Source organism: Polistes canadensis, unplaced genomic scaffold, assembly GCF_001313835.1.
Source record: "Polistes canadensis isolate GaletaPanama2010 unplaced genomic scaffold, ASM131383v1 scaffold_75, whole genome shotgun sequence".
Classification (NCBI taxonomy): domain Eukaryota; kingdom Metazoa; phylum Arthropoda; class Insecta; order Hymenoptera; family Vespidae; genus Polistes; species Polistes canadensis.
In genome coordinates, this window is record NW_014569622.1 from 169,442 (window position 1) to 186,044 (window position 16,603).

Below are 16,603 nucleotides of genomic sequence, written 5' to 3' on the forward strand. Positions count from 1 at the left end.
ATATCTCACACCTCTCGTTTCTAAAACGAAATCCCTTCGGGGAGGATTTCGACGGGTCCGAAAATTCTAAGCCCTACGTACGCTCGCGTTGTCAAATGATTAATAATTCATAATGCAATAACAATTTGTAAATATTTCATTTTCTTCTGTTTCTCTATACAAAGAAAATAACGTCAAAGAATGAGGATCAAAAGTACGATGGATTTCCTATCTTCCAATAGATATCATTCCAAACAACTAATATAGTAGATAGAAAAGAGATATAGAAATATAAACGCGAAACAGAGTCCAGGTGTGAGAAAAACTCTGGCACAATAAAATGTCATTCTCCATAGAATTTTGTAGATCCAAAGTGAGCGCCACCCCTAAACGTAGCCTAGATGAATAGATCCCCATTTGGTAGGCCTTTTTCTATTGCCACCGGGCATAAACCGGCCGTTTCAAAGTCTATCTATATACGTATATATATATATATATATATATATATATATATATATATATACTCAGGGATGAAACTCGGCTCGTTTAACGTCACATATATTTCACCCCACAATCAGGCAGCGAGACAAATACCCTTATTTGTACACATCCTGTGCATTGTGACGTAGAACGAAGCACCCAGAGAATTCGACTTCCGGTTGAATATGTATTTCTATCCTTTTCTTTTTTCTCCAATACTTTTGAAAGCTTTATTTTCGAAAACTGGGTGGAGCAAAGTAACCCCACACCATTTTGATCGTTCACTAGAATTGCGATCATTCGATATCTTACGTATTTCTTGTTTACAACTTTTCCAAACACCGGATGTTAAGTACGTAGAACGTTGGATTTTTCAACAGCGAGGAAATAGCCTTTTTCCAGCTTTTCATCTTAAAAATAAATAAATGAGACGAACAGAGGGACCAGGTTATATTTTAACTAGAATCAAATTCTAATAGTTTCCTCTTATTAACATCCTGAAAAGAAGATCGTAAGAGATAACGATCCTTTTTAGCATTTCAGAGTCCTTTGTCTCTCTCATACACACACTTACACTCTAACGTTTGCTTTAGAATGTATTATAGACGCGATAGACATGATTCGACGATTCGGCAGGATGACTTTTGTATTTGGTATTTTGTGTCATAACGAGGGTGGTTTCTTAGTTAATAAGAAGTGCTTCTTCTTGTTGAAAAATGAGAAAGTTTAAAAGAGAAGGAAATGAAAGGTCCGATCGGTAGGCGAGAATTTTGTAATAGTTTTATTCCAATTGCAGAGGGGAAAAACGATGTAGCCTTAGGGAGAGCATTGGGATAGGTACGTAGGGATTGTACAGTACGGTCAACCATATGTCGAGGGACGAGCTTGGTTTAGAAATAATTATAAGGGATGGTATAGGAGTCTGAGAAGGGTGGGGGAGTGAAACCCATAGAAGTGGGGAGAGACCGTAGCCTACATAAGGAAGCTTCCAACGATGGAGGGGTCGCAGTAGGAAAGAATTTTTCGAGAGTATCGTTTCTTCCTCTATTCGAAAAGTGTTTTATATTACGAAATATATTAGTGAGAGATCGAATAAATCAAACTCGACATGGAAAACGTTTCATGGCTGATTATTTTAAGTTTGTGCGGATGTCTCGCCGATTGTATTGACCTTGGACCATTCATTAGGATTGCACAGTGTAGATCGCAGTGTCTTCAAAAATTTAGGACCGATGAAACGTACGATTGGTTCCCCGGTCGACAAGAAAATCCTTGCGCTGAGGTAATTCAAATATTGTTCATATTTTTTCTTCATTCACACTTTGTGTCAAATGAAATGCAAAGTATTTTTCCTTAATGAGAATTATATCGATTAGGAAAGAAAGACAAATAAGTATTCTAAAATACATTGAAATCCGTTGATCTATGTAAAAATAGAATCTCTCCAGTTGAAGATTAAATGAAAAGATAACACAGGAGAAGTTATTTTTCGTTCGTATTCGAAAACGAATAGGGGGTCCCTCGAAAGGACGATAAATCTTTTGGTGTTCGGTTTTACGGAGCGCCATGGAAAATCATGGTGATCCCGGGACTCCCCCTTATTTTTAGTCAGGACAGTCATCGTTCCCCTATCGATGAACAGATGGAAATCTCGATTAACGAGAGGGCTCGTACGATAATAGAAAATCTACTCTAAAATCGCATATATCGCATTTCGATAGATGTTCATCATAGAATCTTACCGCGAATTATTGTAATAAAGTAGACGTTTATAGGAGAAGGAGGAGGATGTTGGAGGGGGTTCATTAATTTTGAGGAAAATCGCATTCCGTGTGTGTGCTAGCACGCGCTAAGAGGCTGACAGAACGCCCCCATAACGACGATTATCTCGCCTTCCTATTTTCAAATATGAAATGTATTGTTAATACATTAGTGCATGTAAAAGATATTAGTATAACAGTCAAAATTATCTAAGAGTATTGTAATATGTGATTAAGATATTTCGAATAATGATAGTATCGCAATGAAATATTATTACAATTTGGATCTCCTACGTATGGTTTTTCTCGAAGAGACGTTGTTAAATAAGCGAGAAGGTCTACATATCGTTTTCTCCGAAGAGTTGGAAATGTTTTAGTTAGTAGAAAGGAACGAGAGAGGGTACCCCAATAAATATAAAGACAACAACGACAGTGGCTTTTATGCTGGAACAGGTTGGAGCTAATTCGAGGTACTCGTCCTCTCCTCGAGAGTAATGCCGCCGATTCGATGACTTTTTATTTCTTTCTTTCTTCCTTCCTTCAGGATTCTTCCACCTTCCTCTTTTTTCTTACATTAGCTGTTAAGGCTTTTTACTCGCACCAGAGCTGATCGTTTCTCTTATTTTTCCCTGTTACAGTGCTGGCAAAATTGCGAGGCCGTGGAAAAACGATGGGAGGAAGCTAGGAAAACCATTTGCGAACAAAATGATCGCTATGAGCAAGTATGAGTACCTTATTATTATTATTATTTTTCTACCGACCGACTTGAAATTGTTAGGGTTGCGTCAGGGTTGAACATGGGACGGGCAACGAAACGAAACGAAAAAAGATCTCTTATGCTTGTCAAAAATAATCCCATGAGATATAAAAGGGAAAAAGATCATAGGTAGTAGAGCCAATCTGTCGATCTTCCGTAAAATAGACCGAGGGCACCTAGAATCCTTAGAAACGTTTACCCTTCGATTATTACGGTTGAACGAACAACTTCGATAGAAAATCGTTTCTTTCTACCTTTTTCTTTCTAATCTTATTTCCTAGTCTTCGAAATCATTATGCTTCATTATTATTACAGTGTCCAGCTTGTCAGATAGCGTGTACCTATCGAGAGACGAGAGTAGCAGAAAAATATCTCCCTTCGATGTTACCAGCACCAAAAAAGGATCCAGTAACATTAGACAAATTCGACGTAGCCATAGTATTGCGAAAAATAAATAACGAATGGAAAGACATGGGTTATTATCCAGGAGGAAGACTACCAAAACTTCGTCTAGACAGTTGGATCATCGTAATCACGGAACAAGGTATAAATCAATACAGCTGGCAAGAATGGGTACCTACTTTGGAGTCTTTGAAGGAAGGATTATTATACGAAGCTACCGTCTCGTGGAAAGATCTATCGACTCAATTGAGAAGACAAAAAATGCTTCAACAAAAGAAATTAAACGACAAAGTTAAACAATTGTTTCTCGAGAAATATGGTGAAAAAGTTTTAGCCGAATGGAGGAACCACGAAGATTCGCAAATGTCCGATGAGGTATTCAGAAGATTTTTCTTCAGAAGGGAGGACGAACGCAACGACGACGAGGTTTCCGAAGCTGACGATGCTAACAATACTGCTAACTCTTTGGAAAATCCAAGCACCAAGAAGAATGAATCTTTGAGTGAAAAACCATCCTATATAGTATCCTGGGAGCCAGAAACTGGTGGTCTTATCGGTAATCAAGTAACAGAATCAAATTTTGTTCAAATCTCTCTTTACCCTGGCACCAAGTATCTCGTTAGGATAGCATCCAACGAAGGACCCGGCAGTTTTCCTATCGAAGTCGATACCAGGCCAAATTCCTTCCAAATAAAACGAGTCAAGATCAAACACTGTGATACATATTTTTTCTGGTATTTCTATTTTGCTTTTGTCTTCCTTGCATTACTATTACTTATTCTTCTTGTCAGACAGCTTAAGAAAAGAAACAACAAAGTCATTGTCGAAGACGTTTAAAAGCATCGTTGCGTTTCTCGTACAACTATCGATTGTATTAGAAATAACGAACGAATTCGATGTCGTCAATTTTTTCATTACGTACGTCTGTCTTATCATTTGTTGGATTATACGATAAATGTCAATGAATGTACAAATATCGCTCAGGAGATTTAGAATAACGAAATGAGATCTATTTTTTTACTCTGTCAGATTATAATAATAATACGAATAGATCCTATTGGAGCTTGCAACGAACAGACTGTATAAAAGAGTTCCTATGACGTAGACGAGAGATCTATTGTCGGTATGCGTAAGTTGTGTATTTATTTGTACATAATTAATATAATGATTGTAAATAATTTAGAAATAAACAAACAAAAAATACAAAAATGATATGTATTACGTATATTTCTAAATACATACCTATCATTGATTTAGGAATAAAAAGTATAAGTTTGAAAAAAAATGATGATATAATTATTGATTATATTTAATAAGAAATTCGTCGAATCGTAGCGTTGCCGTTAAAACGGTTTTATCCCACGAGAATAAGTGGAAAGACGATGATGAACGTTTTCAGGATCGTCTTCAGGGTTCATCGAACTCTCCTAAACGAATAGTAAGAAGAAGTTAGACGTCGTATACGTACAGAGGTAAGCGTACGCACGCACACTTAGAAGAAAGTATGTCGTGGCCTCGAACAAGGTCCCGTTATCCAAGGCAAGGCCTTGATCGTCTTCATCCTCAGTCTTGACTCGATACTCGAGTAAAGATGATACCTCTTGTTGCTTGTTTAACCCTCTTCATTGGTCATCATCGTGAACTTGTTCCTACGAACAATGGACTTACCATAGGGGCAACGACTTTCTTCGGACTCGTTGCGTCTTTGCCTTTTGGTCTAGCTGCTGGGCCTAGGTACGTTCACATTAAATGCTATTTTCCAATCGTTTATTTTATAAGTGTATATATTTCACTGTGTATATATTTCACTGATATTTTCATAAATACAAAGATACGTTCCAAAATGGAAGAAACAAGCTTGCGAGATCCCAGCGTCGCAGCATCCAAATTCTCATTACGTTTGTGACGAAGCCGGTGAAGTGAAATGTTTGTTAGGTAAATCATTAATAAATGAAAATGTCTATCAACAATTTTGTATCGTGTCGATTACATCGTACATAGGTTGGACCGGTGATCTGTGCGACGTACCAATTTGTCGAAAAGGTTGCGATCCCCTTCAAGGTTTCTGTCGACGTCCGGGGGAATGCAGGTGCAAGATCGGCTTCTACGGCGAGCTCTGCGATAAATGCGTGGCTCTACCTGGTTGCCAACATGGAAGGTAAACTCGCCCACGTAGCATACTAATCCGAGCGCTTTCTTTTTCAACACATGTCGTATCGATACGCGCGAGAGATCGATTTCCGGTAAAAGGATCGTGACCATCGATCGAGAAATGAAGTTCTCTTTTTAACGACTACCGATTGTTGTCTCGTTCAGGTGTAACGTCAGTTTCGAGTGTGCCTGCGATCCTGGATGGAAAGGATTGTTCTGTTCGGAACCGATTTGTGCACACGATTGCCTACCGAGTCAAGGATATTGCAATAAGCCAGGAGAGTGCAGGTATATTATAGATCATTTTCTGTCGGTAATGAAGTATCCTATTGTATCGAGAAGCCGATTATACTTATGCTTTGCAGGTGCCGGTTAGGGTGGCAAGGACCAAGATGCAAACAGTGCGCCGTTTTACCAGGATGCGTTCATGGAACTTGCCAAGGACCATTGGAATGTCGATGCGAACCTGGCTGGACTGGGCTATTGTGTCAAACTCGTGAGCCTTTTTTTCCATCCATTGACGTTTCGTTAATCATTCTTGTTTTAATCGTCAAGGATTACTTTTGCCTTCGCAGCTATTTGCGCAACGGGATGTAGCAAGGAACACGGTGGATGTCGTCGACCCGATACATGTAGGTGTCGGGTTGGTTGGACTGGTCAAAATTGTACCGAATGCGTCCCGTATCCAGGATGCCTCCACGGATCCTGTAAAAGGCCCTGGGAATGTAGATGCGATTCTGCTTGGGCTGGCGATCTTTGCAATGAGAAATTAACTTATTGCGACGATAATTCCAATGTCTGTCGAAATAACGGGACTTGTGTCAGCATGACACCGGAAGACGGCGATTATAGGTAATTCGACGTCTAATTTATATCGAAATTACGTCGATCATTCGTCGTTATGTATTGCAATGAAACGCCTGATTATTATCGCAGATGCATTTGTCCAATCGGTTATATGGGTCGTCAATGTCAAATTAAAACGACGATGCCATCGACCGAGTTGACACCTCCCATGCCAGATCCAGGATCGATCAATTCGCAAAGCGTATCGATTAAACCTCAAGTCGTCGGCAGCGAAGAAACGCAAACTGCGGAACCATTAGGTCCCATAGTAATAACGGATCCACCTTCGACCATCGATCCTTCGGCGACAGCTGGGAAATGGCCAACCGAGCCGCCAACCGAGCCGCCAACCGAGCCGCCAACCGAGCCGCCAACCGAGCCGCCAACCGAGCCGCCAACCGAAGATGACGAACAAAACGAGACTTGAAGCGCCACATTTTTCTTCCTTTTATATTTATTTATTTATTTATTATTCTATTCTTTATGTTTGATCATTCATTTTTTCATGATTACTCGTGCATATGTATTATGTTGCATACTTATTATTTAAATCGAATGTAAAGATATCAAATGAAAGATTTAAAGCTTTGTGTTCGGTAAAATTGCGTGGGCGACGTGGTTAAAGATTTTCCCCGATCGCTTTCTCAAAACACGCTCGCATCGTTGGCTTATCTTCGGTGGCTAAGTTCGACGTAAATGGTGGTGGTTGCAGTGTGCTGCAACATTCGCCGTCGCGCTTCGACGACCACGCTCTGTCGATTTAGTTATAAGTGCATTGGCTGCATATATGTAATACGTTAATTGCAAGTATAAATGGGGTGGACAAGAAATTGATGTGTTCCCACCCATCTTCTATGACTTCGTTCAATTCCATTTGTCCATAAATACTTTTTTTCCCCAAAATTCATATATCTTCTCTTGGGATATATGAGAGTCTGTATTTCGATGTGACACCCTATATAATTGAGGCGTGCATCCAGATCTCGCTACCCACGTAATCCTACCGACTTACGTAACAATTCGAACAGAGTCGGGTACCAGACGTCTCTCCTCTTTCACCAAGCCTAAATAACGACGACCAATGCTGAACCACCACATTAATGGCCACTTTACTTATAACGCGAGTCATTTTTTTCTTGGAAAATAATTACAATGAAAAGTAATATAACGCAAATGGTGGTTCGGTCTTATCGATCGATATGACGTTATGCTCGCTCATTTATTTGGATTACGCGTTTCCATTAGGTGAAATAACGAGCCGATAAAGCAAGATCGTTCGATAGTTTAGTATTTAATAGACGCGGGAGACCGGTTATGGCGTCTCGTTTTATCGATCGACTGCCGAGCATTCATCCACTTCCGCTTTCTCGAGGAATCGATAGATTGGTAGATCGAAACATCTCGATCGCAGGACTCACCACCGGTATTCTAATAGAAATTCTAACAAAATGGAAAGTTTTATCCTAAAATCAGATATAGGTCATTGAAGTTAAGAGAATATTTTCACGAGAAAATCGATTTCAAAAGAAAATGTCTACATGAATTCTATCTATTTATTTTCATAATAGACTTTTTACATGGGACTTTGATAAATAAATAAAAAAAAAAAAAAAAGGAATCGAAAAGAAAACGTTAAAAGTGAAAAGTGCATCGATTGGCTACTTCTAGAGCGAAACGACCTAGATTCTATAAAACACGTGGAACGGATAAGGACACGCATTACGTATTACATATGTATCGGAAAGCGAAGAACGCGTATCCAAGGAATGCATATTTGCATATATGTATAAGCATACGTGTAGATAAATTATACACGTGTGTGCGCGTGCGTCGAACCTTCCCTTCGACTGACGCGAATCACCCATAATTAATATTTATTAACGAAACGTTTCTCTCCAATACGTAGAGTGAAATGAATGAAATGCAATTCTACTTTGTTTTTTCAATATTTTATAAAATCATCCAATCCGAGGAGAGAGAGGAGTTTGCCAAGTCGGTTTCCCTTTCGATCCGGCTCGCCCTTCGAATTCCAACGGATGGCCCCCACTTTATCGATATTTTCCTCCCACTGTGTAAGGTAAGATCGATTGACGATTCCTAGCGACATTGGAATAGGAGCGATGGAAGAGTAACACCGTGAGATCCAAACTTACCTTTCGAGCTTGGGAAAACTTGTTCTTGCGACAAGTCCTATTGCGTATTGCTGTTTATTATCTAGGACAATCGTAGAAGAGCTCGTAGATTCGAATAAGAGAAGGTAAACGCGAGCTCAACTAGGATAAAAGAGGCTCATTTCTGAATGAACGTGTTTATTATGTATTACATGTTCATTAACTTTCGTTTTTTTGAACGAATAAATATGATCTATTTGCGCTGCCGATCAAAGTATATAATAAAGTTTATTAAAATGCAGATACGATTATTTATGCATTAATGACGTTACTTTGGCCAGTTTGATCGATAGAAAAAAAAAACATAGAAAAAAAACACACACACACACACAGAAAAAAGAAACATAGATAAATATTAACGGGAACGCGTTGATATTTTCTCTCCTTCGTTTCAACTAGATTATACACATATATGTGGTAATTACATATTAAATGACGTCGCAAAACGAATTTAAAGGAATGTAACGATAAAAAAGCATAGCAAGTTTGTAACTTATTAAAATTCACCGAGCGTATTTGCGTAAAACTTTCCGTCTTGTTTAACCGATATTAAAGTTGCACGATTTCTAATTAGTCATTTACCAGTTTTACTGCAATAACTTAACGATTGTTATTATCCGGGTAAAATGTTTTTATTTATTTCCTCGTTGAATTGATTTGGTCTATCGTAAATAGGGTCCATGCGTAGTGTTTAGAATTGTCGGTAATTCTTCGACTAAATTCTATTATTTTCTCGTGATATTGATTACGATCGTATCAGAATTTTACTAACAAAGAGAATGGAAAGTAAAGGGACGCGGCACCGCGATGGAACGGAGTGCAACGAATTGGAACGAAACTATTCTAACGATAAGTCCGGATTCGATTAATCGAAACAAAAGAGACCCGCGAAACAATGTCTTCGATAACTCAACGAGCTAATCATTGGAAAGATAGTCGATCTAACGGATTAGATTAAGTCTAAATTCCTCGGTTGTTTTTTATTATTCCAAAACGAAATAGTACATTTATGCGAGATTACTTTACAAGAGTCGTTTTGAAATGATTCATTGCAGATCATCGAACTACCAATCGATAGAAATTATCGCGTTTGGTAATCAGCGGTCACCTTCGACTATGCAACTATCGATGCACGCAACGTGCACTCCAATAAGCATCATTTTATCTTTCTTTCACAGTCAAATGAATCTTTGGTTAGATTTTTCTCTTATTAATAATACAATTATATCATGCCATTTATTATGCATTCACGCGTAATAATGATTAGAAACCGATTAGACTACGTGATAAATAGAGCATTCATTCAGGACCCTAGTTAGAGCAGGAATAAGAACCACTCGGTTGGTAATAGATTACAATTGTAAATCGTAAAAGGACGTAATCAAAAATGAAATCATTTTAATTAATTACACATCGTATTTTCCCTGCAAACCGTCTACTTATAATTAAATCTTATAATTATAATTATATCGGAAAATAAAGAACACACATTTGTCTTCGTAGCAAACTCTGGTGCAATTAAAACGTTGCATTGGTATAACTTTCGTAAGTCAAAAGGATAAAACATTTGCACTATAATTCCAACGTATAGACGCTAACGTTAGTAGATACTTGGCAAGAAATTTCATCAGATCTATTCTACGAGTTCACACTCGGTAATTTTCGAATCGGCAATAGTGATTATGGCAAGGTCTCTCTAGGTTGAAGAGAAAAAACAAGTTAATCGAGAAAGAAGCCTCGGGGCAAAGCCTTTTCGCGTAAAAGATCATCGAAGTCTATGACCTATCGCAAATAAGTTCTCTGTCATGGTCGCGGCTCGGATTAATTCTCCCATAAAGCACGTTTGCAGTTAACCTTGCTATTGTTCCGCAAAGTTGACCCCATGGACGGTGGACGGTCAATGAAACCGTAGCTTAACAGGTTTCGCCTTTTCTAACGATACGCGTAATTTAGATCTAGCTGTTAGATCGTGAAACTATTCGTTCTCGCGATAAATATCAATATCTCGTGGAAATGACAGTCGAGTCATTTGACGGTTTGTCAATCGACGTACCGTTTCGCGAGCGAAATCACTTTCCTGACCAAATTCGTACCTATGGATAAACAATTAATACCTACGTATATCCCTCTAACGAGAATATACGAATGGGAGAACTTTTTTTTTTCACTTTCACCGTCGGAATCGAGCCAAGTCCCGTCACCGTTAGAACCAGTTCTTCTGAATTTTTCAACTCCCTTGGACTCTGACTCAACCTCTCGTGTGAGAAACACATACTACGATAAAACATTCTCCCGGTTAACAATTTTTCATCGATAATTAAATGTAAAATCTTGTTCATTATATTTATTTCATTATTTTCAAATATGGTTAGCATTGCATCTACGTTTACGATGCGTCAGAATTTCGTTGATACCATTAATGATCTAGGATTAACTAATTGCCTAATGCCTCTGCAGAGAATATTTAGCACGTATCTACGAAAATAATAATAAAATATGTTAAAGGAAAGATAAAACTTTCCCTTTCGGTGGTGTACGACTCTATTTGATCATTTCTAAGCGTAGATTTTTACTTTCAATGACGGAAGCTGGATCAAGCTCTTGTGGTTAAAACCTAGGGTGATCTAATAGCAAGTGACGGAAGTCTATTAGAATATCGATAGTAATCCGATAGTCTTTTTAAATAGAAACTCGTGCTCGTATTAAATATCGATCGTTATCGAGTTTATCCAATATTTCCTTCTTTATTATTCCAAGTGAATAAATCGAACGCGAAAGATCTGACGCGAGAGAAATATATCATTGGAAAAAAATATCGAACGCAAGATATTACTTGTTCCGAGGAACGCGAAATATTATTGAGAAGAAAAATATTTAGATAGATTTTATAAAAAGTGGTCATCGTAAAGTTGCATGCAATGTACGTGTAAATGCGTACTACGGTACGGACCGGCAAACTTTCTACCTACCTTATTTATTTTCTTCCATGCAGGAGTTTAAAATTCGACATCTTGTTTAAATCTTGACCATAAAAGATAATACCGATTGTGAAAAAGAAAGGGATGCAAAAGGGTGTCACGTTCTCACCACGAATTGGCCAGGAATTCACACGTGCGTGACCAGATAAAAGTTAACCGATACGGTTCGCCGTATTTACGTGTAGAATGGAGCACCATTATCTGCATGGGAACGGATCCGGCATATACGGGACAAGATTCGAAGTTGTGTCGTGAGCGGTGCAAGCAAAGCGCCGACCTAAGACTATGACACACCTCCCTCGGCCACTTCCGGTCTTACAATTAGATCGAAAGATCGTTTATGCAATCCGATCACATTGAAGTAATATAATAAGATATATAGAAAATAATTCATTTTTGTATTGACATTCGAGTGAATATTTATTTGTTCAGTTCTTAACTTCATCGTTAATAATTACATTTTACACGCGAGTTCTCGTTCCTTCTACCGTGTCCAAGTGTAAAGATATACCTTACTAATTACTAAACTTAAAATTACAAACATTTGTTTGGCGCCGATCATCAACCGTTGCATCTATTTTATTTGAAAAACAATCGTACATTATTTCTATCCTCGAGTTTGATAATCTTTCCAAAAATTGGCAGACGTAACTTTTACTGTTACGAGATTTACGTATGCGCATTATATGCATTGAGCTATCGACTGATGCAGAAACTCTTATCTCTCAAGCCTCCCACTTATTCGCGTGAACGTATCGCTTTAGGAAATCGGTCTTGTTCTTCGTCTTCTTTTACGATCGAGACACGAGCATGACTTTCTATCTCGACGTTCAAACGCGCAGAAATTTATCCGACTGCATATAAATCAATTGTTCTCTCTTCCTTCTTTCCCTATCCCCTAAAAATAGAACAACAAGTCGAATAAACTCAATGCTCGAAATATTCGAGTTGTCCTACCTAGCTTTTAATTATTACCCAGGCAAAATGACATAAACGTTCGAACGAATACAAAAAATAATATGAAATTTCGAAGGAAATCATTTGCATAGCTATCAAAACTCGGGATATAACCTGAATAATTATGTTAAATCTGGATTTAAACGCGCATTCATTTGCAAAGATCACACCCAATAATCAAACACAGTTCGGTTTCCATATTAAAGAATCTAACTCGTTTTAAAACTTTGAATTGCGTCACGCTTTCTAACTTGAACATGACGAATTCGTTACTATTATTATTTTTGTTAAACCGTCTTACGAAATGACTATATTAGGGAAAAACCTTTTAGAAATATTAACATTGCAAATGTAACAATTTGGATTTCGTACTTCTTTGACATTTTTCATATTGATCGAATGGAAATAGTCTAAGGATTTTTGATTTATTCAAATATATTATTCGTAGACAGAATTAAAAAATCCTGACTAATCGTTATTTTTTTTTTCCTAGAAAAAATAAATGAATTTTTATAAATCATTTGACTTTATCCAATAAATCGGTTATTTTTGTATGAAATAAAAATAAAGGAGCTCTGGGTGATTAATGATCAAGACAAAGCACCGACCATTGATAGTTCAGTTCAAGGACTTGAAAGGAGGAACGTTACTCTTTTTTTCAATGCAGCAAGAAGAATCGAAAGATGTCAAAAGAATGGCAAATGTCACGGGCCATAATTATAATATCCATTTCTTCAAATCCTTTTAATGAAATTGTACTCTTGTTTATTCGAACGAGTCTCGATAAAAAGATAAGAAATAAGAAAGATATCGACGCTTAAGAAAATGCCACTCATCTATCACCGTAATTAATTCGTATTCGAATAGGAACACGATCGAAACACTCTTGAATCCAATTATTTTCGTAATTACAATTGATATATTATTATTAATCAATTATTATTTGCTATTAAACACAAAGAAGACTGATAGATAGGTACTGGATTGTTTCGCGTATCCACATAAAATGGTCGTCTTAACTATGCAGAATAGTCATACTCGAGCATGAGAAGATATTATAAGAGTGTGTAGGTTTACGTGTGTGCATAGTATATAGAATAAATTGGTAGAACATTTAGTAAGTTATACAACCGTAAGTTATGTTTCTAACATATGTATTATGTATTATAATATGTAACAGGTATACTTATGCGTTGTATGGTAAGTAAATAGAGGCGTGTGGTAGGTGTGGCGTTGGTTTAACGCATGGCCATTGGTTTCCTATTGGAGGGGTGTATGTACGAAATGAAAGTCGATTCCCTATATAAAGGGTGGTTTTCATCGAATACAACAGAACTGATTTAATTTAGCAAAGGAGACTTGCCACCACAGTAGTATCGGTCAACATGAAGGTCTTGGTACGTTACAACGATTATATTTTCGTAAAAATATCGATAACGAACTTCTCGAGTGTTTTTCAGATTTGCTTGATGCTGATTTCGGCGGCATATGCCGGGGAGAAGGCGGAAGAAAAGGTAGATGAAAAGACTCTTACAAAACGTGGCCTTTTGGGTCTTGGATATGGAGGTTATGGAGGAGGTTACGGAGGAGGTTACGGAGGAGGTTACGGAGGAGGTTACGGAGGCTACGAAGGTGGTCACTCCGTCGCAGTTGCTACCGTTCCCGTTGAAGTACCAAGACCATACCCAGTTCCCGTTGACAGACCTTACCCGGTTAAGGTAGTCCCCTTGGAAATTAATTTTCGATGAAAAAAATGAATTGATTAATGATTGACTAAATGATTGATTTTACCAGGTACCAGTCGCTGTTCCACATCCAGTGCCAGTAGCCGTTCCCGTTGACAGACCTTACCCAGTTGTTCAGACCAAAACTGTAACGGTTCCAGTTGACAGGCCTTATCCAGTCTCCGTCCCTGTCCAGGTTCCAGTACCCGTACCCGCGCCTTACCCAGTCAAGGTAATTCCAATTGATCTCTCTATTCGAATATATGAAAATTATCTAAATCATCCATTGATATATTTTGTCGATACTTCGTTTGCAGGTACCAGTTGCTCATGCAGTACCAGTCCACGTTTCTCATCCGGTTCCAGTTGCGGTTCCACATCCTGTCCTCGTCAAGGAAACGGTTCCCGTTGTCATTAAGGGCGGTCATGGTCATTTTTAGATGAAATCTCTTCTCCTCTTATTATCTTTGCCTATTCGACCTTTCAAAAAGTACTCCACCCCCCACGGTTTAACACCCAAAATCCCAAAAACATCCGTGACGAGCGCAAATCAAGAAAAAGAAAAAAACACTCTTTCGTTATCCTCCTTCCCCGCTCTCCCTCTCACTCTCTCTTATCGTAGTAACTCGATGAAATAAATAATTGATTTTGTAAATGTTTTTCTAAAGAAATCTTACGTTTGTTTGTCTTTCTCTACCTTCCATTTGTTCCTTCAATTCGATTCGATTCGATTCGATTATACTTTCACTGCCAATTTTTATTTGTGCGTCTTCGATACGGCAGAATTCATCAAAATATTAATATCGTGGACAAAACTATGAGGATCTCTGCTGTAGATCTTTGTCTTGGACGATTTAAAAGATCGAGAAATAAAGAAAGAAGAATCCTTCTTGGAAAAAAGATCTACGAAACCGGCGAGAAATTTACGAAAAGAAATAAATTCATTCTACAGATTTACATATGTTAATTCGAAATCAATAATACTGTTCTTCTCCATAAACTAGTTTCATTAAATCAAATCTTTCCGAAAGAAATCCCAGACTCGGTAAAAAAATTCAACAACGAAGAATTCGGAGCAACGAGTTTTGATTAGAATGCATCTAGATTATCTTCCCCCATTTCATTTGTAATTATTATCTATTGTTATTTGACTTTGTTCGTTACTGGTCAACTCTGGCCAGATGAAATTCTATAATAGCATTGATATAAAATAATAATTATAAAATATCGTTTAATATATTGATTTCTCTTATATATGTGTAATAATGTAATGTTGTTGATTGGGAATAAAATTGTCTCTTTTCTGGAAGAAAATAAAAGAAATAAAAATGCTACTTGCGTAAGAGAGAGAGAGGCTGGTTTCTTCTCGCTACTTGTCGTACACACCCGGTTTGTTTTTTCTTTATTTCGGTAGCCCACCGCCACCACCATCGTCGTCGTCGTCATCGTCGTCGTCGTCTCTTTCGCTTTTTCGAGGGTTCGTCCCCTTTTCACGTATAAAAGCGAGAATCTTCTCGGACGAATTCATCAGTCGAAAAGACATCGAATCCTCGACATGAACGCTAAGGTAATTTATTCGATTCAAAGTATTCTGATTGAAAATCAGAATTCAAAAAATCATTCGTGCAAACATTGATTTCAGGTGTTTGCTCTTTTGGCCCTCGTGGCATTGACTACAGCCGAAGACACTTTGAACAAAGAGACGAAAAAAGATAAGCGAGGACTCGTTGAATTCGGTTACGGTTTGGGATACTCGTCTCAATACCCATCAATTGGTATCAGCCATGGAGTGTCTACGATCGTGACAAAAGAAGTTGCAGTGCCAGTCCCGCACCCGGTCCCTGTAACTGTCGAGAGGCATGTCCCGGTCCCAGTCAAGGTGAATTTTTTATTCGTCAAAGAAAAAATATAAAGATGCTTGCTCTAATAGAAATATAATGAAGGTAAAATCGATGATTGAAAGGCGAGTTAATGATCACGCTCTAGTTGCGATCTTACATTAGACGTCACCAAGTAATTCCTAAGTTGCAAGGACGTTCATTTCGAAATAGCAACGTTATAATTAGAATAAGAAAATGATTGTATTTTCAGGTGCCGTATGCAGTACCGGTAGATAGGCCGTACCCTGTACACGTACCCAAGCCTTATCCAGTCGAAGTAACAAAGCATGTTCCTATTCCGGTTGACCGTCCTGTTCCAGTTCCAGTAAGTGTCCCGGTCAAGGTCCCGGTCCCAGCCCCATACATAGTCAAGGTACCTCAACCTTATGGGGTCTATGTTTCCTCTGGCATTTCTTATGGTGGTCAATCTTCTTGGTAAATCTTCAGCAAAAACAACTTTCACTATACATTAATGTTACCCAAACAAGTGTAAGCTTTCGTATTTTTCAATGAAAAAT

General features: G+C 38.0%; 4 protein-coding genes across 5 annotated transcripts; all 4 read left to right on the top strand.

Moving 5' to 3' along the window:
- The first annotated feature begins 1,567 nt into the window (after positions 1 to 1,567).
- LOC106786506 lies at positions 1,568 to 4,228 on the top strand. Its single transcript, XM_014747971.1, has 3 exons — positions 1,568 to 1,741; positions 2,858 to 2,941; positions 3,292 to 4,228. Exons 1-3 carry the CDS (start codon positions 1,568 to 1,570, stop codon positions 4,213 to 4,215), a joined length of 1,182 nt encoding a protein of 393 aa, XP_014603457.1. The 3' UTR covers positions 4,216 to 4,228.
- Positions 4,229 to 4,969: 741 nt separating this feature from the next.
- On the top strand, positions 4,970 to 6,802 carry LOC106786458 (delta-like protein 1). The gene is made up of 7 exons (XM_014747870.1): positions 4,970 to 5,112; positions 5,210 to 5,313; positions 5,380 to 5,536; positions 5,695 to 5,817; positions 5,895 to 6,025; positions 6,105 to 6,381; positions 6,466 to 6,802. The coding sequence occupies exons 1-7, from the start codon at positions 4,970 to 4,972 to the stop codon at positions 6,800 to 6,802; spliced, it is 1,272 nt and encodes a 423-aa protein (XP_014603356.1).
- A 6,998-nt stretch (positions 6,803 to 13,800) lies between these two features.
- LOC106786465 (zinc finger protein 512B-like) lies at positions 13,801 to 14,876 on the top strand. 2 transcript variants are annotated; one of them, XM_014747877.1, is made up of 5 exons: positions 13,801 to 13,878; positions 13,942 to 14,047; positions 14,096 to 14,199; positions 14,276 to 14,437; positions 14,523 to 14,876. In XM_014747877.1, the coding sequence occupies exons 1-5, from the start codon at positions 13,867 to 13,869 to the stop codon at positions 14,643 to 14,645; spliced, it is 507 nt and encodes a 168-aa protein (XP_014603363.1). In that variant the 5' UTR covers positions 13,801 to 13,866; the 3' UTR covers positions 14,646 to 14,876. The 2 variants fall into 2 exon arrangements, with proteins under 2 accessions (XP_014603363.1, XP_014603362.1); XM_014747876.1 differs by having other exon boundaries at positions 13,942 to 14,199.
- An 884-nt stretch (positions 14,877 to 15,760) lies between these two features.
- On the top strand, positions 15,761 to 16,524 carry LOC106786459 (cyclin-dependent kinase inhibitor 1C-like). Its single transcript, XM_014747871.1, has 3 exons — positions 15,761 to 15,772; positions 15,848 to 16,084; positions 16,297 to 16,524. Exons 1-3 carry the CDS (start codon positions 15,761 to 15,763, stop codon positions 16,522 to 16,524), a joined length of 477 nt encoding a protein of 158 aa, XP_014603357.1.
- The last annotated feature ends 79 nt before the right edge of the window (positions 16,525 to 16,603 follow it).

Excerpts from the sequence above, each read along its gene's own strand:
- LOC106786506 (XM_014747971.1), top strand. The coding sequence starts at position 1,568 with ATGGAAAACGTTTCATGGCTGATTATTTTAAGTTTGTGCGGATGTCTC. Across the intron at positions 1,742-2,857 it reads AAGAAAATCCTTGCGCTGAG|TGCTGGCAAAATTGCGAGGC; the intron begins GTAATTCAAATA and ends TCCCTGTTACAG. Across the intron at positions 2,942-3,291 it reads AAAATGATCGCTATGAGCAA|TGTCCAGCTTGTCAGATAGC; the intron begins GTATGAGTACCT and ends TTATTATTACAG.
- LOC106786458 (XM_014747870.1), top strand. The coding sequence starts at position 4,970 with ATGATACCTCTTGTTGCTTGTTTAACCCTCTTCATTGGTCATCATCGT. Across the intron at positions 5,113-5,209 it reads GGTCTAGCTGCTGGGCCTAG|ATACGTTCCAAAATGGAAGA; the intron begins GTACGTTCACAT and ends ATAAATACAAAG. Across the intron at positions 6,026-6,104 it reads TGGGCTATTGTGTCAAACTC|CTATTTGCGCAACGGGATGT; the intron begins GTGAGCCTTTTT and ends TTGCCTTCGCAG.
- LOC106786459 (XM_014747871.1), top strand. Across the intron at positions 16,085-16,296 it reads ATGTCCCGGTCCCAGTCAAG|GTGCCGTATGCAGTACCGGT; the intron begins GTGAATTTTTTA and ends TTGTATTTTCAG.
- LOC106786465 (XM_014747876.1), top strand. Across the intron at positions 14,200-14,275 it reads ACAGACCTTACCCGGTTAAG|GTACCAGTCGCTGTTCCACA; the intron begins GTAGTCCCCTTG and ends TGATTTTACCAG. Across the intron at positions 14,438-14,522 it reads CCGCGCCTTACCCAGTCAAG|GTACCAGTTGCTCATGCAGT; the intron begins GTAATTCCAATT and ends CTTCGTTTGCAG.